This window comes from Nipponia nippon, unplaced genomic scaffold (genome assembly GCF_047370975.1).
Source record: "Nipponia nippon isolate SJK-2023a ecotype South Korea unplaced genomic scaffold, ASM4737097v1 scaffold_4, whole genome shotgun sequence".
NCBI lineage: Eukaryota > Metazoa > Chordata > Aves > Pelecaniformes > Threskiornithidae > Nipponia > Nipponia nippon.
In genome coordinates this window covers 79,716,072-79,737,460 of record NW_028262358.1, presented here as the reverse complement: position 1 = coordinate 79,737,460, position 21,389 = coordinate 79,716,072, and the positions used below count along the sequence as shown (strand labels likewise).

Sequence of the window (21,389 nt, the reverse complement as noted above, 5' to 3'; positions counted from 1 at the left end):
GACCTTATGTCGAATACTGTAGGATGGATATGGTTACTTTTGGAGAACAGTATCAAAGGAAGTAGGTGCAACATATCTTGTTCCTTTTGAAGGCTAATAGAATAATAGTTAGTGAGAACATAATTTCCTTGAGTCTAAGTAGCTACAAGCAGAAAAGGTAAAAGCTTTCCTAACAGAAAAATACGCTACCAGAGTAGTTTATGATAGGGTAATCACCTGGAAAATGCAACCACCCAAATATAGCACCAGCTTAGAGTACTGCAGTAAAAGCTCTCTACTCACAATATGAAAGTTTTAAATTCAGAGAAAGAAAGTTGCACAAGATCAGGAGAAAAAAACAGCAGATCAGGCAGTGTATAGGTATCAACTCCTTCCAAACACACCAAAGAAGCAAAATCTGAGTTTACATGATTATTTCAATCCTTCTAAAAACATTAGTGAAGTAAACAAAGTGTATATTGCTAACATGTAGCCTTGATGAAGGAAATTGGAAATGGTGTACTTTTGGCACAAAGTAGGATCAGTGTGCACCTTTAAAATCAACAGAATATACTGATATTTGGAATAGGTGCAAGGCAGCATTCTGTATGATATCTTTGCTGTTAGCTTTATTGAATACGTCACATATGACACCCGCAGCACTGAAAAATAAACTAGAGATGGTGAATTTGATAAGTTATACATACAATAATGATTCCCATGATACATGTTTATAAATTAACAGTCTTGTATATACCTGAATTCATTTTCAGTCAGACACCTCTGTGCTAGGCTAGAAAAACTTCATTTATAATGGAAAGAGAAGGACAGACCTGGGATGAGTTGTTTGAGAGCAACTGATACTTTGGAGCAGATAAGGGAGAACCTGTTTGTAACTGGGGTTGTGTTTGTTTTGTTTTATTTTCCATCTTTGCAACTTTGTTTATAGCTTTGTAACCAAGAGTGCAACACGTGCTTTGCTAGAGCACATTTCATTTTTTTTCTTCCAGTTTGAAGCTCCACATGCCAGAGTTTTGTACTGGCTTTATTCTGGCATGTGCGATTAGGAGGCACTATTTTGCCAGTCCTGTGTTCTTCATCAATGAATCTGGTAGATACGAAAAATTTGGTTAACATGCATAAAGTTTGAAGTATTCTGTATAGTTTATTTCTAATAATAAATATATGAATATGTATCATGTACAATTATCTATTAGAAATATATATTTCTTTTAGTGGTTGGAATTTGGCTTTGTGTGAGCATACACCTCATCATCCAAGAGTGGTATTCAAGGGACGAAGCAGGGGGGGAGGGAGGGAAGAAGAAAGAGAGAGAAAGAGAGAGAAAGAGAGAAAAGACACAGAAAGCAAATGAACAAGGGGCGAGGCGCTGAGAGAGAGAAAACAAACCCTGTGGGTATGCAGAATAACTTCCACTTTTAATGATAGATCCTCTGAAGTGTTACTTATCACCTCCAGTAGTTTTAAACGTCCCATTTCTTCATCATGCGTGATAAAGGTGTTTAAAATTGAGTTTGTTCTTTAATAAATCCCAGTTGGGATAAATTTACCATTGCAAAGGATTCCTAAATGTTTGATACTTCCACATGCTTATGGCCTTCATATCAAACATAAATTGTAACTTTTTTCAAGAAATCCTAGTCTATCCAGCAATATACATTTCATGCCCTACTGAAACACAATTAATATGACTTTCCTATGGTCAACATACTGTAAAGCACAATAATATTATGTGACAAATGCTATTTTCCATAATGAGTATTTATTAATATCATTGTTAATGTGAAGTGAACCACATGAAAGGTTAAAAATTTAGCTTCTATGCACTCTATATTAAGGCCTTAATGGTCTGCAAAGCTACTTTTCACTTTTTTTTTACTTTTTACTCTCCAATTGGAAGAAACATTTGAAATCACCTCTTGGAAAAAAGCAAATCTTCATGTCTCCAGATGGTTTCAGGTTATAATTTCTTTTCCAAATTCCCGTTTCTCTTCAGTATGTTAGACAGTGGGCTACTTTCCATCTGGGCAGATATTCTATTGAATTGCTAGTTGCTTCTATGTTGAACCTGGAGTACATAAATGGCTGACAAGTGTGTATGTCAAACACATTCCATATGAGCAGATCTACTGAGCATGCACCTTTCAGGTAATCTGCACTTATGTGGCAAATCAGGACTATCCTGTATATGCCAGACAAACTCTGTATGTGTGGAGATACATGCAAAGTAATGCCTTTGACATTTTGAAAGTGAAAAACAGTAGGTGTAAGTAATCCTAAAAATTTGCATATATTTCTTCTAACTTAAGAAATACAAAGTAGAAAGAGATCTTTGAGAGATATGCTGTATATAATAAATTAGAGCTAGTGATTTCTCTACTGTTTCTCTGTGATTGTTGAGCTGTGGAAAGTTACAGAATTAGATTAAGAGGGGGCTTTAGCTGTATAGCAGTGATATTCCTATAATATCTGATAATGGTGGGGTGAAAAGTAGTTTGAGAAAAAGGTGAAATACACATTTTTTTATCCTTTCTTCCTGTGCAGTTATTACAAGAAAATAAATTGTGCTATTAATATTAATAATATCTCAGTTGCAACACATAGTGAGCTGAATCTGTTACATGACCCTCTTTACTTTTACTAGTTTTTTTACTGACTTTTCCCTTACTGTGATTGAACTATGACTTTTGCTACTACAGCATATCACCATTTGTGTCCCTGATCTTTCCATACTGATGGACTATCAAGATGCCCTGAAAAATGCTGGAAAGAGTTTGAGGCTCAGATCTTTAATTGTTAACTTGAAAATTGTTAAAAAAAAAAAAAAGTTCTCCCCTAACTATATAGAGGCTCTTCACTGTACATGGGGATAAAATACAACTTTCAGGATATAAATGAAACTAAACAATATATTTTGGGGTCCACATACCAAGTGGATAAAGCCACAAATGTTTCATTGCCAAGCTAAGTCTTATGGAACTACCCATTATACAAAGCTGCAATAACTTGCAACAGTAAAACAGATCCAGGTATCAAAATTTATTCATGTAAGTACATAAAATATATCTGCACAGTGTATATTTATATGTTCACAATAGAAAGCTGGCAGCTACTGTGATACAAACAAGTTATACCTCCCACGTCAAAAAGAAAAGTATATGAATAAAATAAACAGCCTTCCAGCAGAGTTGCCTTGGCTGCAGACCCCAGATATCAGTATACTCACTTAAGTTCAAAGGATGAAATGAAACTTCAAGGCTCTCATGTTGTATTGATTCAGAGGTGCCATTTTTAGTGAAGTTCTCTTTTCTGTAAATTCTAATGAAATATCAAATAAAATGTCTTTGTTCACAAACATTTTTATTTCTTAGAGAAAAAAATATATTTTTCACAGTACATCATTGTTCTTAAAGATTCTCAAAATTTTGCCCACTCAACTATGACTTCCAAAAAGTCTATTTGGCCAACTATGTAATGTGCAGATCACTAGCACATAGAAATTTATTTACATAGTTTTGCACAATGTAGTTAATCTTAACTTTTTTTTTTTTTACTTGGGCATTCAAATCTTTTATTTTTGGCAAATCAGAGCCAAGAGTGGGGTTGGCTTTCCTTTCTTTTCTTTTTTTTTTTCTTTTTTGAATTTCAGTCAGCCGTGTAGCATGTAATTAAAATGTTGTTTGGAGTAAGCACATTTTGAAGACAATAGTATTCATATAATTTCATCAGACATAGAATCTAGAAAGAGTATTTCACACTCCACTCACTTAAATTAAAGATTTCACTGCAGAAAAAAAGGTTTTCAGGCAATAATTTATGATCTGCTATTTCATATCTTCTCTAGGAATATGACTACATGAATTATTTATATTTATCTAAGCCATTAATAAACGCAATACAATAGTGTTCTTCCTACCCCAGTGATATGCTGCTGGATTCAAATAGAATTTAAACAAACAGTTTAATGAGCAAACATATAACACTTAATTATCATGTTGTATCGAATAACACTGTATAGGTTCAGCTGATTTATATTGCCTATTCTGTCCCTAGGGACTGACCTAGAAAAAATATTCACAGTAGAAGTTTTTTTTTATAATATTGAAATTTTTTAACTGACCTGACCGTGTTCTTAATGCAGGTATTTTACAAAAGATTTCATTACCTGCCATTTTAATTTAAGTGCATGTTTCCAAATATAGAAAATTTTAAATGAAGACACAGTGGGGAATATAAATTACTTAATAGCAAAAGCTTTCAATAGATGCTTGTAATTTCAAAGATTAAAACTTAATGTAGTAAAAATACGAACAAATAAATTACTCTTATTTCCTAAATATGCAATAGAAAGTGAAAAAAGATATCATGAAGATGATCTCAAAATAGCCTTAACTCTCTTCTTAGAATTCATTCAGCCTCCTCCCTTGCTGCATTTGTCATTCCAGACAGAGATTTGCAGCCTGGCTTTGTAATCATTTAAAAATTAGTTTACTTTTCGAGCTTGCATGTAAAATAAAAAGTACATAAAATTGGAGTAAATAGCTTGTAGGTGTAAGAATAGCACTTCATCATCCTATAGATGTGTAGGATGTTGTCTCCTGTGTTTTGTCTAGCTTTTAAAAGACTAAAGCCTTGAATTCTACAGGTAAATGTCTGAATGAACTGGGTTTTTTAGCAGTTTCTACACTTAGAACATGAACTACATCCAAATTAATATTTTAAACAAATGCTCTGAATGTTTTCTAGTAAAGAAATCTATTATGTTATTATGTATTTAGAACATAGAGGTGCTAGAATTTTTCCTGCTCTAGGTGCTACCTGTAACTGTGGTAAAATGAAGTCCAGTTTAACAGACATTAAAGTATGAATAGAAAGCCTTTAGTTTTCCAGAAATTACCTAAAAATGAATCTCAAAATTGAAGGTACAGTTGTCCATAGTCAGACATTATAGCCATCACCAAAGTAGGGGGCCAGTCCATTCTTTAAACTCTGATTGAATGAGAATGTATAGTATGTTTATCCTGCAGTTGTAGATTCTTCTGAAGGGAGTGGGATTATGACACAGATAAGTATCATAATGTTAATGAGTTCTGGGCCCCACAGTTTAAGAACGATGTTAAGGTACTTGAATGCATTCAGAGTAGGGCAACAAAGCTGGTGAAAGGCCTGGAAGGCATGTCCTATGAGGAGCAGCTAAGGACTTTGGCCTTGTCTATCCTATCCTATCCTATCCTATCCTATCCTATCCTATCCTATCCTATCCTATCCTATCCTATCCTATCCTGTTCTGTTCTGTTCTGTTCTGTTCTGTTCTATCCTGTTCTATTCTGTTCTAGTACTTGGATGCCACTGTTTATGCAGTTTTCTTTTTCTCTTTTTCCTTTTTCTTTTTCTTTTTCTTTTTTCTTTTTCTTTTTCTTTTTCTTTTTCTTTTTCTTTTTCTTTTTCTTTTTCTTTTTCTTTCTTTTCTTTTTCTTTTTCTTTTTCTTTTTCTTTTTCTTTTCTTTTTCTTTTTCTTTTTCTTTTTCTTTTTCTTTTCCTTTTCCTTTTCCTTTTCCTTTCCTTTTCCTTTTCCTTTTTCCTTTTCTTTTTCTTTTTCTAATTTTGATTTTAATTTATTTGTATTTTTCTTTCTCATTTTCCTTTTGTTTCTCTTTTATTTTTCTTTCTCTTTTTCTTTTTCTCCTTTTCTTTTTCGTTTTTGTTTTCCTTTTCCTCTTTCTCTTTTTTCTCTTTGTTTTTTTTTTTTTTGCTTTTATTCTTAGACGATATTACAAGACTCCCTGAAAGGTTTGATTTGGAATGTTTTATTTTAATTGCTGAGTGCCTACACCTTGCTGCAGGATTCCCAATATGTTTTAGTGTAGGGGATATCATCAGGCCAATCACTTTTTTTCGATTCTTGCCAACGTTCAGTTCTGATAGAGTTTTCATCTTCTTGGTTAGAAGACGAAGCTCTCCCTTGCCCTTCCAATTGCTTTATGGGGACAGATTTGTAGGAAAAGACAGACTTTTTTCCCTAAACAAGTGTTTGATGAGAGTCTTTAGCATGCTTGATGCTTCCATTCTATGTGGTGCTCTTTATTGTTCCTGCACAGGTGCACAAACACACACAGATTTTCAGTCTGTTCCTCTATTTTTAATTGACTTCTATTAGAACCAACAGGGCTAGTAAAGATTTATATCTGATTCTGGGAACCAGATCAGTTATTTAAAAAAAAACAACAACCAAAAAAACCAAAACACCCCCCACCCCCCAGGCATAACATTTCTGTCTATAACATACCTGAATAAGAAAGTAAGGCTGAAGTTTCACTGTCATTTTAAACTGGCATGGGGCTGCTGCAGTTTGCAAAAACTGACTGCTATATGAGCTGGTTTAGTGACCTAAAGTGGCAGAAGACTGTTCATCTTTTTTCACAAAATTAATTTAGTTCATGTTTAACTATGTAGCTGCTAATGAGGCTGGATGAACACACAGTATGAAGGAAGCAGTGACAGCAAACAAAGTGGGATGTGGAAGAGGAAATGGGATTTCTGCACAGCCAGCTGTTAGACTGAGTCTGAAGACAATCCTGAGAGCCTTCCCTGTTTTGTGATAGTTGCAAAAAGCTGCAATGTATCTCTCAGTGGCAGAAATAAAACAGCTATAATTTAACAGGAGTAGTTGTGGGGTGGAGGGGAGCTGTAAAAGTGAGTTTTCCATATTTTAAAAAAATTTCTTTTTTCCATGCCTCATATCCATTCTATCTCAAACTTTGCAGAACTTGAGCAGTACAGTTTTCATCCCCCTTCACATTGGTGCTTCTTCAATTTTTTTCTTCTTTTTGTCTTTTCTTCTGGAGATCTAGGCTAAAAATCAAAGAATATTATGTCAGCAAAGAGCCGCAAGAAATGAAAACACTGACTTGTATTAAATACCTTTTTTTAAAAAAAAAAGATCCATAGGATACTTTCAAAATTAACTGTTTGGAATTTATCAACATTCCTTACTCTCTCAAGTCAAGCACTTACTGTACCTAGGGCTGTTTTCTGTGTCCTAACATCATTCTCTTTTCACACCTCCACCAAACTGAAAAGGTGACATGTTTTGAAGAGGCATGTTTTAAAAACTTTCCTTAAATCTCAGGCAAGACTAGAAAGCAATGACATTAAGCACAATGACTGCCACTAAGCATGACTGGCACATTCCTTTCAATTAATTTGTACATTTGGCAGCCAGTGATCAATGCAGAATATAATTTTAAACATTTTTTTTTCCAGGAGAAACAAGACAGGGCTTTTTTTTAAATGTTTCCATTACTTGTCTTAAACATTGAACAATTTTCTTAAATCAGAATCATGTTGCCTTATTTGAAGAATTCAAGAAGAAGAACATCCTAGGCTCCACAGATACAGTCAGTGAGATCTTGCTTTGCTTCTACTCTTGCAGTAACTCAGTTGTGTCTGACATTGACTAGTAAACAGAAGGTCTATACTTTTTACACATCTATTTTTAAACATATTTATGTAAAACCAACAAAGCCACAGGTGTGAATGATGCAGGAACCTTTCAAAAAGCAGGCAGTTCCAAAATTGAAAGGAATAACAGGTAAATGATGTATTAATTTAATGCCCAAAATTGTTAACAGTACACTTGCTTAACATAACTGAAACTAAATTCTACATATCTGAAAATACTGAACAGCTCAGAAGTTTAAAATTTGCATTGATGAAAATATATTCCTGGATTTCCTCTGCAAAATACTAAACTTAACAGTCAACACTGGCTTTCAATTTAATCATTATTGAGATTTCAGACTCTGCAGCTATTTCCTGTTTATATTGTGTGGGACACTGAAGATATCTGAGCTATCCTTGTCTATTACCTGTTGTAAAGTACTGCTACTGGAGAAAAATTTCCATCTTACAGTCCAGCACTCTGTCTACATAGAAAATGTGCATTTGTGTTTATATGTATATATATATATATATAAAATAAATTCTTAGGTAATTTCAAATAATAATTGTAATGAAGACTGTGAAATTTTTGCACTCTGAACTTCAATACTAAATGCATAAACATTGTCCCCTGCCTATAGTTTTCAAAATCTAATGCACTACAAAAAAATAATAATAAAAAAATCTAAGCAATCATTTGGTTTTATTGTTAAGACACCTAGTTCTCTTGAAGCTACTTGTTACCTTCAGACCATAGAAATTATGTAATATGAGCATTTTTTTCCAATCCTTGGAGATGAAACATATAAACAAATCTGTCTCTGTAGGAATAAATAGGAAACCATGTACCAAATCAAGAGGTCTTTTTCTTCTGCTTGCCTGCACTTAATCTGTAATCCTTCATATAATTTGAACTGTAATATTCATCACTTATACATGCATAAAAGTGCTGAGCTTCAGTTCTTCTGTAACTAAAACAAATTAATACATTTGTCTTCATTAGTTGAACATAATGCACAAGAAATAGGTGCAAATTATTTATTTTTATGCAGGTCAAACCATGTATTGAAACTAATTTGAGAATTTCAACTGCTTGAGCAGTTAATTTATTGTTGCTGAAATGTAAGAATGTGTAGCTAACATATTGCATGAAAGAACTGTTTTTTATAGTTACCTCAGAAGCATGAGCATATTTAAGCACTATCTGAGAGGCATGCTAAGAGACTGAGCTTTATATCGATAAAGAATTGCCAAAACACTTAATGTCCAGTAGCTGTTGCGAGCAGACTGCCTTGAAGAAGCAGTTTCTAGTAGGAATTTACTGAACAGATGTAACTGAAGCAAAGACATTATTAAAACTTCAGTGTTGATTTTATAGTGCCTAGGACCATATGTATGTATTGCATTGTCAAAGGCTCATCTACAAATGTAAAATGTCTCTGTCCTCATATGTCGCCCTTAATTAGAAACAAACTAGTGTGTTGCATCCCAGCACATGGTGTTTGCACGGTTTTAGGCATTCTTGATCTGAAAAAGCTGCAGCATCAGCTATTTATTTTGTCCGTCTAGCATTTCTTGGCTAAGTATTCCTTTTTCACTGCCTATTAGAAGGAGGATCTCATTTCCCGGCAACCCAGGCTAACTGAATAAGTATCACCCTCCACCCAATGTCCTGTAGCTTAACAGAAGTAAACAAGCTTCTGTAGTAAACAGAAGCTATTGGCTGTCTTTTGGTTTGAGCCTACCTAGTTTCATTTTCTGCACCCAAATGATTCCCTGGTAATGGAAAAGAAATTTAAAATTCTGAAAGCTCTTCATAAATCTGAATTCTCGCTATCATCTCATCCAGCCCCACTGTTAAGGACAGAATTCTCCAAGTTGGATAGGATAAATGAAAAGACTAGCACCATGGCTTTGAATCTGTCATGGTGCTTTACAGACAAACAGAATGGTGAGTGAAACACTGAAAGCCCGTGTTTTTAAACACTCTCTGAATAGTTGAGGCTTCTTATTCTCACTGTATATGTGATGCACGCAGTTAGCTGATGCCTCCTTTTCCCAAAGATCAACCAAGAACTGGCTGCCTTGCCTCTGTAATCACTTTAACCTTGTAAATCAAATTGAGGCACAGAAATATGCATGGAAAACCTCAAAGAGTCAGCTTCTCTTATTTATCAGAGGGATTAGAAATATATGGAACATCATTTAATAGAACAGTAGCAGCTGAAACTTCTTATCATGACCTATAAATGCAATATGAGACTTTGTAGGAATTCTAACAGTTCCAAAGACCTAATTTTTTTTTTAATAACTTAAATGAATTTTGCCAAGATTTAAGATGGCATTGCAGTTAGATGTACCCAAGGCCACTTCATACCTCACCCATGATGAAACAGCTAATGGGAAAACATTGACATTCATTCTTTTCAGAATTTACCTTATAGCTTGGCAGGGGGTTGGGATGTTCTGCAAAAGCATGAAATGGCTTTTCAGGTCTGGACACTTTTGTTATGACCTTACACTTTTCTTGTCTTTCAACATACTCTGCCTGCCTGCCTGCCCAAAATCTTCACATATAGCAGGACTGCATGTAGCATTTCATTAGACTTCCTTAATTCAGCTATTTGTTGCTGGGTAGTGTTAGACAAATGCTTCCCACAAAGGAGGCTGTATTTGCAAACCATTCATATGTGAGTGATACAGGTTTGCAAGGAGGATTGAAAAAAAAAAAGCACTGTATAAATATGAAATACTTTTAGCTGTGGTAAAAATAATATCACTGATTTTCTCAGTACAGGTTTCAACAAAGGTATCTTCCTGTTCTGCAGCTGCACAGTTCAACAGGGTTAGAGAGATAATCATATAATTATGATCTTTTCAAACTGTCTGTGATGTTACAATGCATGAAGAGTCTATGAAAAAAGTTACCAACTCTCGTTTGTTTGAATTCAGTATTTAATCTGCCTAAGAGCTGTGCTTTAGAGCTGTTTATAATGGTAGTTTGAGGAGGGGCTGAGAAAACTAAACTGTGTTAAAAAAGAAAAAAGAAGATAAAAGAAAAAATAGGATAGAATATGCATGTCTAATACAATAATGTAATCATGATCTGAGTATTTAAAATAGTAAAAAAAAAAGACCTTCATTCTGTTACAGGTTATCTTGGAACTAAAAAAAGAAATAGAGAAAAATGGTGTATATTAACTATTAAACCTGTTATCATCATATCTTATTTAAATTATTAATTACGGGCAACCATTATACATGCTTTTTTTTTAATTTACTCATTGTGGAGGATAGATATGTTTTAAGCTAGTTACAAATTAATATATTCAAGGATGTCCCCTTTCCAATCCTAAAACCGTAAGTACTTAGGAACACAAGAATTCATGAATGGCTATTATAGTCCTAAATCTCCCATGTATTCATCTAATTTTGATATCAATTATGTAGCATACTTATAGCTGGAAAATTATGAGAAATTTAATATGAAATAAATCTAAGCTACATGATCCCTCTTGGTTACATTTCAGCTTTATAAACCTACATGAACTTTTTAATGATGGTTCTATAAAGAAATAACCAGAAATTAGCATGAGTTGGGAATGGTTATGACTGGGGAGAAGTGAAAACAATTAGAGAACACACCACTTGCGAAAGGGTTTTGATTACATTTGGCTTAAAATACTGATTTAAAAAGTTTCCTGCCTCTTACCAGCAACTTGCCTTTTTATTAATATTTAAATCTATCTCATATTTTAATTCCTTAATCATAAATGAATAGGGCATATAAATAAATGTTACTCATCTATTGGGTGGCAAACCCAAGATTTTCACACCTTTCTACATTAAAAAGATCTATGTCCACTCAAAAGTTTATTAATATAGCAGTTGTTTTCAGTGTACTTGGGAAGTGTGTTTAAACTCTGTGTCTGGGATGCTTTGCTATTAATTCATATGTACCTTAGAGTTGAGAATCCTGTAATGTCTGATCATTTCATAAATATAAAACAACAAATTTGCTGTGAGGCACAGAGCTAAGAAACAAGAAGAAACGTTTCACTTAACATCACAAAGAAAGCCTGTTATCAAAGCTATGTTTAGAATCCACATCCATCTCCTGGTGTAATGCAATGATCTCAGGTTTGTTCTATACTATTAAAAATACCTGTCCAATTGCTACTTCTTACCTAAATGGCTAATTTTGCTATTGAGAATATCTTTTCATCAGTGGCTTTTTAAAAATTTTTTTAATTGGTGAGCCTTGCTCATTTACTTGGAGTTAAACTGAGATCCAGATTTTGGGATCAAGCAGGATCTGCTTCTGTGTCAAGTTTGCAGGAAATGTTGCCTTTTCTATTGATTTATTTCTCTTCTCTTCACTGCGGGGTGTTGCTTGTTTCCCATGATTGCCAAAGGATTTTAATCCATCAAATCCCCAGCTACAGTAATGGCATTACTCCATGACCTGAAGAGAGTCCTCAGTGATCTTTTCTTATGTGAAAATGAACTGATTTTGAAAGTGGAGCCAGGGACTGGGAATTGACAGAATCCCTCTTCTTTCTTCATGTGTTGCTTGGAGACTTTTGAATCCACAGATAGGAAGAACGTACCGAGCTATGTTGACCCTTCTCTCTGTTGCTTCCCTCCCATCCTAATTAGAAAGGGTTAATGGAGTTAGGGAGCAGAGCTGGCTGTGACATTTAAAAAAAACCAAACATTTCTGTGGAGCTAAAGTAAGTGCTTCTCCTGTACCCAGTGACCCTGAGCTTCCTATTCCTTTTCTATGGCATGTTATAACTGTGGCTGTCAGTCTTTACTGCTGAGCGCTGACTATGCTACAGATTCCTGGAAGGTGGTTCAGGCCCTGTGATGCATGAGGGCGTAGTTTTTCCATGGTCTAAACATCTAGTCCACAATTACATGTAAATGAAATCCCTTCTGTCTTGTTTCTGTCATGCCTGTAACTTCAGTATGCGTGACCTTTAAGAGAAACTGAACTCCACATACTGTATCACCAGTTATCCCCTAGCAAGGAATGTTTGTTCCAAAGGTCTGGACTAAATTTTGTCTTGTAAAAACAAAAGGAAAACTTCATCGTAGTAACTGATGGACAGAGATAATAGAACAATATAACAAACAAAACTTTCAGATGTGATTTAACTAAGCATGCAGTCAGTTTGGTGGCAGAACATTTCGTCTGTCATTCTTGATGGAGCTAAGCTATGGGATAAGTACAGAGAAATGTCGATATGCCAGTGATTCCACCCATCCCCAGTAGTACAAATGGTGTCAGCTAGCATTCTTATGGAAATTTCAGATATGCCTACACTGGAGTGAGACTGTGACTGTAGCTTATGTATCTGTATCCAAGCTAGCTTTAGGATAGATAGATCGATCTGGTGTAACCACAGTGGGAATGGGCTAATGCTGAAAAAAAAGACCCTCAAAACACAAATAACCCAAAACACCCTCCATTCTGAGTTTGGTGCCTCTTCCTTTCAATTGCTAAAACTAGAACTTGAACTGGTTTCTTTGCTCGATGTAAACTCATGGAGCAGATCATCTAAGAGTGCCATTATGCGGCACGTGCGGGACAACCGGGGGATCAGGCTCAGCCAGCATGGGTTTATGAAAGGGAGATCCTGTTTCACTAACCTGGTCTCCTTCTATGACAAGGTGACCCACTTAGTGGATGAGGGGAAGGCTGTGGATGTTGTCTGCTTGGACTTTAGTAAGGCCTTTGACACAGTCTCCCACAGCATTCTCCTGGAAAAGCTGGCTGCTCACGGCTTGGATGAGTGCATTCTGCGCTGGGTTAAAAACTGGCTGGACAGCCGAGCCCAGGGAGTGGTGGTGAATGGAGTCAAATCCAGTCAGCGGCCGGTCACGAGTGGTGTTCCCCAGGGCTCAGTATTGGGGCCGGTCCTGTTCAACATCTGCATTGATGATCTGGATGAGGGGATCGAGTGCACCCTCAGTAAGTTTGCAGATGACACCAAGCTGGGTGGAAGTGTCAATCTGCTGGAGGATAGGAAGGCCCTACAGAGGGACCTGGACAGGCTGGATTGTTGGGCCGGGGCCAACTGCATGAGATTCAACAAGGCTCAGTGCCGGGTCCTGCACTTTGGTCACAACAACCCCATGCAACACTACAGGCTTGGGGAGGAGTGGCTGGAGAGCTGCCTGGCAGAAAAGCACCTGGGGGTGTTGGTTGACAGCCGCCTAACATGAGCCAGCAGTGTGCTCAGGTGGCCAAGAGGGCCAATGGCATCCTGGCCTGTATCAAGAATAGTGTGGCCAGCAGGAGCAGGGAGGTGATAGTGCCCCTGTACTCGGCACTGGTGAGGCCGCACCTCGAGTTCTGTGTTCAGTTTTGGGCCCCTCACTCCAAGAAGGACATCGAGGTGCTGGAGCGTGTCCAGAGAAGGGTAATGAAGTTGGTGAAGGGTCTAGAGCACAAGTCTTCTGAGGAGAGGCTGAGGGAACTGGGGTTGTTTAGTTTGGAGAAGAGGAGGCTGAGGGGAGACCTTATTGCTCTCTACGACTACCTGAAAGGAGGTTGTAGCGAGGTGGGGGTCAGTCTCTTCTCCCTAGTAACAAGCGATAGGACGAGAGGAAATGGCCTCAAGCTGCGCCAGGGGAAGTTTGGGTTGGATATTAGGAAAAACTTCTTTACCGAAAGGGTAGTCAGGCATTGGAACAGGCTGCCCAGGGAAGTGGTTGAGTCTCCATCCCTGGAGGTATTTAAAAAATGGATAGACGTGGTGCTTGAGGACATGGTATAGTGATTGACTTGGTAGTGCTAGGTTAACGGTTGGACTCGATGATCTTAAGGGTCTTTTCCAACCTTAACAATTCTGTGAGTCTATGATTCTAGTCACATACAGCTTCAACACCTAGGTATTAAATGAATATCTTTCCTGTTACATGTGGCTTTCTCCTTGCAATAAAAATTTCAGTACTAGAAAAAGTTCTTGATAATCTAAGTTTTGTACCTAGATGCTGAATATGATGGTGTATTCCTAACTACCTTTCTCTTTTGCTTAGGCCAAGTACACAGAGTATGAAAGAATATTGCAAGATAAGTAGAATAGTCTCAGGGTTTTTATTAACAAAAGAAAAAAGTAACAGGAACAAAAGATGCTATCAGTGGTGTAGGAGTGTTCAGAATGGATTTTTCTGTCTAGCAAATCAAAAGTAACATGTAACTATGTCCCATGGGTACCAACTTTCAAAATACTGGACAATTCGTAGTGATTTCTTTTGGTAAAATGCACCTGGAATGATGAAACAAAAAAGTTCCTGGTTTAACATTTTCTTAATGAAGGAGTTAGGGGAATGTTGCTATTCCTTTTTACTTACTTAGGGCCAAATTCAGTTCTACAGATCCGAGTATGCTCCAATTCCTTTTGTATTTGATGGAAAAACAGTAAAACAGAGTAAAATAAAACAGTAAAACTAGGAGTAACCAGGCAGGAGAATTTACTAAATTATAATCTAGTAGGAAGCGTTTTCAAGACCAGCCGGATCAGCAGGATTTCAACATACTAACCTGTATGCAGTGAAGTCTCAATATATAAAGCTTCTGTGTTCGTAATTTATGACTAAACATATCATTATGTGCATAAATCTTTATATACTGGGACTTCAGGGCAGAAAACTTATCTATGTATAACTTCTGCAGTATTTCTCAGACTTTGTTATCTTAGTTTTGTACGATGCTTCAGACAATAGAATTTTATGCAAATTTTCATTTTAATTTTAAATTTTCATAAGCAGGTAACTGCAAATAGAAATTATTGCACCCCTTACTGAGTTTGTTGATCATAGGAAGGCACTAAGGTTTCTATAATCTATAAGAGAAAGTCTTAAAATTCTTTTCTGCCAGAAATTCTCATTCCTGCAAACACCAGCTAGAGTGGGATCAGCAAATAATGTATAGATTATGTTCTGTAGGCCCTCCAGTCCCAGTTTGTCAAGGGAATATCTCATCAGTTGCTAGAGAGATGAAAGCAGTAGGAACGAGGAAAAGAGAGGGAAGAAAAAGTCAGATATTTCTGCACTGGACTTCTCCCTTTCTCTGCACTCAATGGAAGATTATATACTCATCTTTTTCCCCGATTTTGAGATGGATTTTAAAATATCACTGTGTCTATCCTCTCCTAGTCTTCCCCCCATGCACAGACTAGTAAGACTTTTTTCAACTGCTTGTCTTTTTATTGAAAGTTGAGATGTGACGTTCACATTTCTTCACATGGCAGAATTTTATCCTCTCTTTTTTTTTCCTTCTGCTTTATTACTTTACTCTTATTCATACTGAATTTATTTTGCAAATGCATTCATACACATTGTCTGGGAGTCTTAAAGTTTCTGTTTTCTTTTTTTTTTTTTTTTCTCTTGAACTGTAAATTCTCTTAAATGAACTATTTCTGATTTTAAAAATTGTCAAAAAAACAGAACATGGCCTTCCTGCAACACCTCGTGGAAGGGTTTGATTCATTTTTCAGTTATGTCATAGGAGTGATAGTAAAAATTACCAGTTAACATCAAAAATCTTTTACTTGCTGAAATTTTTCATTTCTGCAAGGAAAATAGTTTTAACATCGAGAGTGTAATCTGGATGCCATGTCCATATTCTCTATTTATTTTCTCTTCATTTTGTATGGTAACTTTATCATCCACAGATCAGTCCACGATACTTTTAGCCAATTCATATGCTTCTGGGTGGATTTTCCATTGCTGGGACTTGCAATCCAGCTTGTATCAGAAAAAAATGTAGGAGCAAATAAAACCTTAGGAAATAATATTGCTGCTGTGCTTCTTTTGTTCTCTTAATAACTGCTTGAATAAGCATAAACAGCATTAAAATGCCTTTTTTTTCAAATATCAGATTATTAGGTGTACTCATTGTTTGTTGCAAAATGTGAATCAATGAATTTAGATCATTGTAAGTCATTCAGAAATAGAACTACAGCATTGAATGCTAGCTTTTTCATGGGTATAAAATTTTAAATGTTTAATTTAACAGCAGCAGTATGCAATGTTGGTCATTCCACATTGATCCTTACTTGTGTCATTACCATTTTTAAGACAAGATAATAAAGTATAACAAATACAAATATTGCAGTAGAAAGACCAAAGGCCCTGTAATCTGTCTACTCCACAACTATTTGTGCAAAATTTTGCAAATCACCAAAAGTAAGTGATACTGTTGAACTGAATCACTATTAACTGCATGCTTCTAATGCAATCCTAGTAAACTTAACTAATTGTAGATAGGATTAGCCTATGCTTTATGGTTTCTATCTATGAATTCCTCAGTTAATTCATTTTTTAAGTGCTTCAAATGAACTAGAACTGTATGTGTACAAATCTGGTCCCTAGAATATATAAATAATACATGAAGAATAGTTGGTACTGCCTATATTTAGACCAACAGAAAGTGTGGAAATGAAATGCAAATCAGTTTAATTAAAAAGCAGCCTGTCAGATCAGAAGATGGCTTAAACTGGGTCCAAAATTGTTTCTCAGAATCTAATGTTATTTATGTTGTTCTTGTTAAATATTTATAGGCAGTGTAACACTGAAAATATCCCCAAAAGATTATAGTATACACTTACACTTCCCCAGGCTCTTGTGGGAACTCACTTTCCTTCTTCCATCTTACTGAAGAAATGTGTCAAGTACAGGGTTTTGCAGAGTTTCAGCATAATCAGGATGGTCTGAAACAGTGTGGCTTAGGCCCCTACATGCACAAGAGGGTAGAAAAGAGGTTGTTTTCCTTTCTCTCTGCTTCTCCTATAGTCCTGTGTAAATAGAGTTTAGCTCCTAGTACAGAGCATCATTCTTTTCTAAGCATAGAAGATAAAAGCACAAGTTCTTGCAACTTAAATACTTTGAGGCCAGCTTTTCCCACCTTTTATTCTGGAATAAAGGGAAAGCCTAGTGTTTTGTAATTAATGGTCCTTTCTGTGTTTTACTTCCATGCTGGCACAGCAACCCTTTAATATTACCTTTATTCTCGTGATAAGCTCTAGATATATAAGAAGAAATTAAAGAAATAAAGAATAAATTGAAAGAAATTCCAGAAGAAAAGATATGTTTTCCAAGAGTATAAAGAGTATAAAATATCCTATCCATGCGTTCCTTCAGCTCCTTCACAGTTGATCATAGTACATGAAATAGTCAAAAGGGCAGCATCTCTCTAAAGGATGCTGAGATTTTTTTTAAAAGGTATCAAGTTAATTAAAATGCATTTTATTACTCAGCCAAAGGAAATACTGTAAAAATTATAGCTAGTAAGTAGCATTATTATGACAGAAAGAAAAAGAGGAGGGATTCGTTGTAGAATTGCATTCATATCACATGAAAGAGGGGATGCCATGCCTTTTCATCGTCTCTTTTTATTTCTTGGGATTTCTTAACCACTTTAATGAAGAGTCTTTTGTTCCTGTTTTCGAAGGAGAAGAAGAAAAATTATGGCTTTGTTCTCTCCTTAAACATTACACAAATCTTAACATAGAAAGCACTTCTAACTGATGTGATTTACTCTCTAACATTCAGAAAAGAAAAGCTTTCTCCATTAGCATTATTCATTAATTAATGTAGATTTTAAAATACTCATTGAAAAGTCCTTATGCACTATATAAAGAAAAAGAGAGTAGATGACATACAAAGATATGACACTACCCTTTGAACTGCCTCTTGAAATATTGAAATGTTCAAAAGCTGCAAAATTATCATGTCATTTTAAAATACTGAATTATGAGAAAGAAATACATTAAAATATGAAAATTTACATCCCTGTTATCCAAACATACTTAACCTTATCTTTCTGCATTGCTACCCGGTACTGTTAATAAGTAAGTGCATGCTTGGAAGGTATCTTAAGTGCCTTACAATCTATCAAATAAAGAGTTTTGTGGCTTGGTCCTGAAGCATACATTGTTGTTTCTTCTTTTAATAAAGTAATCGTATAGTGTTTGTTACATATCAGACCTTGGATTAGCTTTAGGGTAACAAGCTATAAAGCAACAGCCTGTAGATTTATGTGTATTGGACTAAATCTAATGCAGCATAATTAAAAGCCTGATGGAAATTGAAAGATTAATACTATTTGGCTGGATATAATAGTCGGGCATGAAGATGTTTGAGACCATGGGACTAAGTGTGATAGGACTTGTTGCATCAAGTTTCCTGGTTTACAGGCAACACCAGCTGGATCAAGTTTTGTGCTTATGTATTTACATGTGTGTGTGTGTGGGGGGGGGGGGGGCGGTTGTATTTATGTGACCAGTGTGACCGTGGTAAGAGGTTAATGGCTTTTCAGTAAATGTTATCTTTGTAGAGGATATAGTTTTTCCTGTGACATTATGTTATATCTTATTTCTGTCAGGAGTAACTAACTTTCCTTAAAATATAACCCATGCAATATATGTTCCCTGTGGTCTCTTTAGGTTCTCCGTACAGAGACAAGATCACTATAGCAATTCTTCAGCTGCAAGAGGAGGGCAAGCTCCACATGATGAAAGAGAAATGGTGGAGAGGCAATGGCTGCCCAGAGGAGGAAAGTAAAGAGGCCAGTGCTTTGGGAGTTCAAAATATTGGAGGAATCTTCATTGTGCTGGCAGCAGGATTGGTGCTTTCTGTCTTTGTGGCAGTGGGGGAGTTTTTGTACAAATCAAAAAAAAATGCCCAGTTGGAAAAGGTAAATATTGTCTTTTACTATTTTATTTTATATTTGTGATCTATTTAAATAATACTTTAAGCATTTGGTAGCAAAATGTAGGTGATGCATACTGATTGTTTATTGCATAATAGAGTACTTGTATAACAAAGGATCACAACAAAGTACCCAAAGTTTTACATTTACAGCTTTTAATTTGTCTTCAATGTGTTTAATTGTAGCCAGATTTCAGGACAAGTGACTATTTCTCCTCTTATTCAAGCCTGAAAAAAGACAGCTTTTTACTCCTGGAAGTTCACTGCAGTTAATTTTATGGATGAAGAAGAAATCCGAAACTGTAATGGGAAACAAATTAATCTTCTACAGATAATTCTGGTTTTCAAAAGACAAACTGTAGCTCAAAGTCAAAAATCTAAAAATGTCTCTATAGAAATGTTCTTTACAGAAATTTATACTTGCAAAGTTGTCCTGGTAGCATCTGGAAAAGATTACATCAGCATGATTTTTTTTGGTGGGTTTACTACTGATATGATGTCCTGTCATTTCAAACTGACTCAGTTTTGAAAATTCTAGTGTTAATTTATTCTGTACTTGCAATTTATACAACCACAATACTGTAATTGTGCCAACACTAGTAAAATTCTTGTGAAATTCCTGGTTGGAATTATCATTTTTGCAAAATAAATAAATCTCTATATATGTGCCCATGTTTAAACTGAAACTCAAACTATATATTTTATTATTATGAAATATTCTGAATTTTAAAAATTCAGAGAAACTGTTGGATTTTACTAGGTCTTTTTCTTTTTTTTCTTCTTCTCCTTTTGAGGAGCTTGTGACCCATGGCAATTTCTATATTTCTATTTAGTAATTTAATTTAATAAAATCAGTAGTAAATCCAACCGCTATATTTATATCGGTATTTTTCCAGATGCTACTAGTGAATTTTTGTAACTTGAATTATTATTCAGAAAATTTACAATTTGTTTTCACTTCTTTTGAGGCAACCTTTTGGTATGCAAGTGTCCTGTTATAAATATATTGTTAAAGAAGTTTTTTTTTCCTCATACACACAAAGGCAGAGTGAGGTCACAAGGTCTTAAACACAGTTTGAACATGGGTACATTTTATTAAATTGTTAAAGGACCATTTAGATCCTCTTCTCTATGATACTACAGGCTGATTCCTTTCTGTTAACATACTATTGGAATGTTATGTTCCTGAAATGAATTTGTGAGGAAAAAGATACCAATTACTTAAGTAACCCATGTAAGTCTCAATAATATTGATCTATTCCTAAGATGGATATGGATTTCGTATGGACATCAGTATAATTTGGTTTAACTTTTCTGGATTTTCAACAAACACTCACTTAGAAAATTAGGACTGTTATGAAAATAATCTTGTAAGATGAGTTCAGTATTTTGCAGGGTGTGAATGAGTATCTTATGTGACAATAACAGCATGTTGGAAGTTACATGAGGAAGCAAACAGAAACTTCTTAATTAAGGACTTGTTTCTTTAAGTCCTATGGTTTTGTGGGTTTGTTTTTTGGGTTTGTTTTTTTTAATTTGCTTCTTTTTTATTTTTGTTTGTTAATGATGGATAGCAATAGCAATGACTGAGGTATCTGACCTTTTAACAGTACTTGTACCAGAAATGTCTCATCATATCATCAAGCATTGAGATACTTTAAACTGAAGCAGCTGAAAGAGTCAGGTCTCTCTCCTCTCTTTCCTCCTTGCCACCAGTCCCTTCCCTTCCCTTCCCTTCCCTTCCCTTCCCTTCCCTTCCCTTCCCTTCCCTTCCCTTCCCTTCCCTTCCCTTCCCTTCCCTTCCCTTCCCTTCCCTTCCCTTCCCTTCCCTTCCCTTCCCTTCCCTTCCCTTCCCTTCCCTTCCCTCCCCTTCCCTTCCCTTCCCTTCCCTTCCCTTCCCTTCCCTTCCCTTCCCTTCCCTTCCCTTCCCTTCCCTTCCCTTCCCTTCCCTTCCCTTCCCTTCCCTTCCCTTCCCTCCCCACTACACCCACATACCCTGATGTCAGGAGAACAGTAAAATTTCACTAAAACTTTACTTATGGAATGAAATTAACAGAAAATGATGCCAGCACCCCTACACATGGCGTACCCCAGCATCCCCTCATCCACTCTTCTCTCAGCACCCACAGACCTTCAGTGAACATCTTCCATCCTCTCCAAATGTAGCAGATCCCCTTTGCGTAGGAGAGGGAGTAGAAGCAGCCAAAGGGGAGATAAGCAGTACTGTC

The 21,389-nt window shown here is 35.8% G+C and overlaps 1 protein-coding gene across 2 annotated transcripts in view; it reads left to right on the top strand.

Moving 5' to 3' along the window:
• Positions 1 to 21,389, top strand: part of GRIK2 (glutamate ionotropic receptor kainate type subunit 2) — a 439,138-nt gene that overhangs the window by 399,667 nt on the left and 18,082 nt on the right. For both annotated transcript variants that reach the window (XM_087774640.1, XM_087774639.1), the window contains one exon: positions 18,897 to 19,147. In XM_087774640.1, the coding sequence (XP_087630766.1) occupies positions 18,897 to 19,147 (251 nt within the window). The remainder of the gene's footprint in view (positions 1 to 18,896; positions 19,148 to 21,389) is intronic.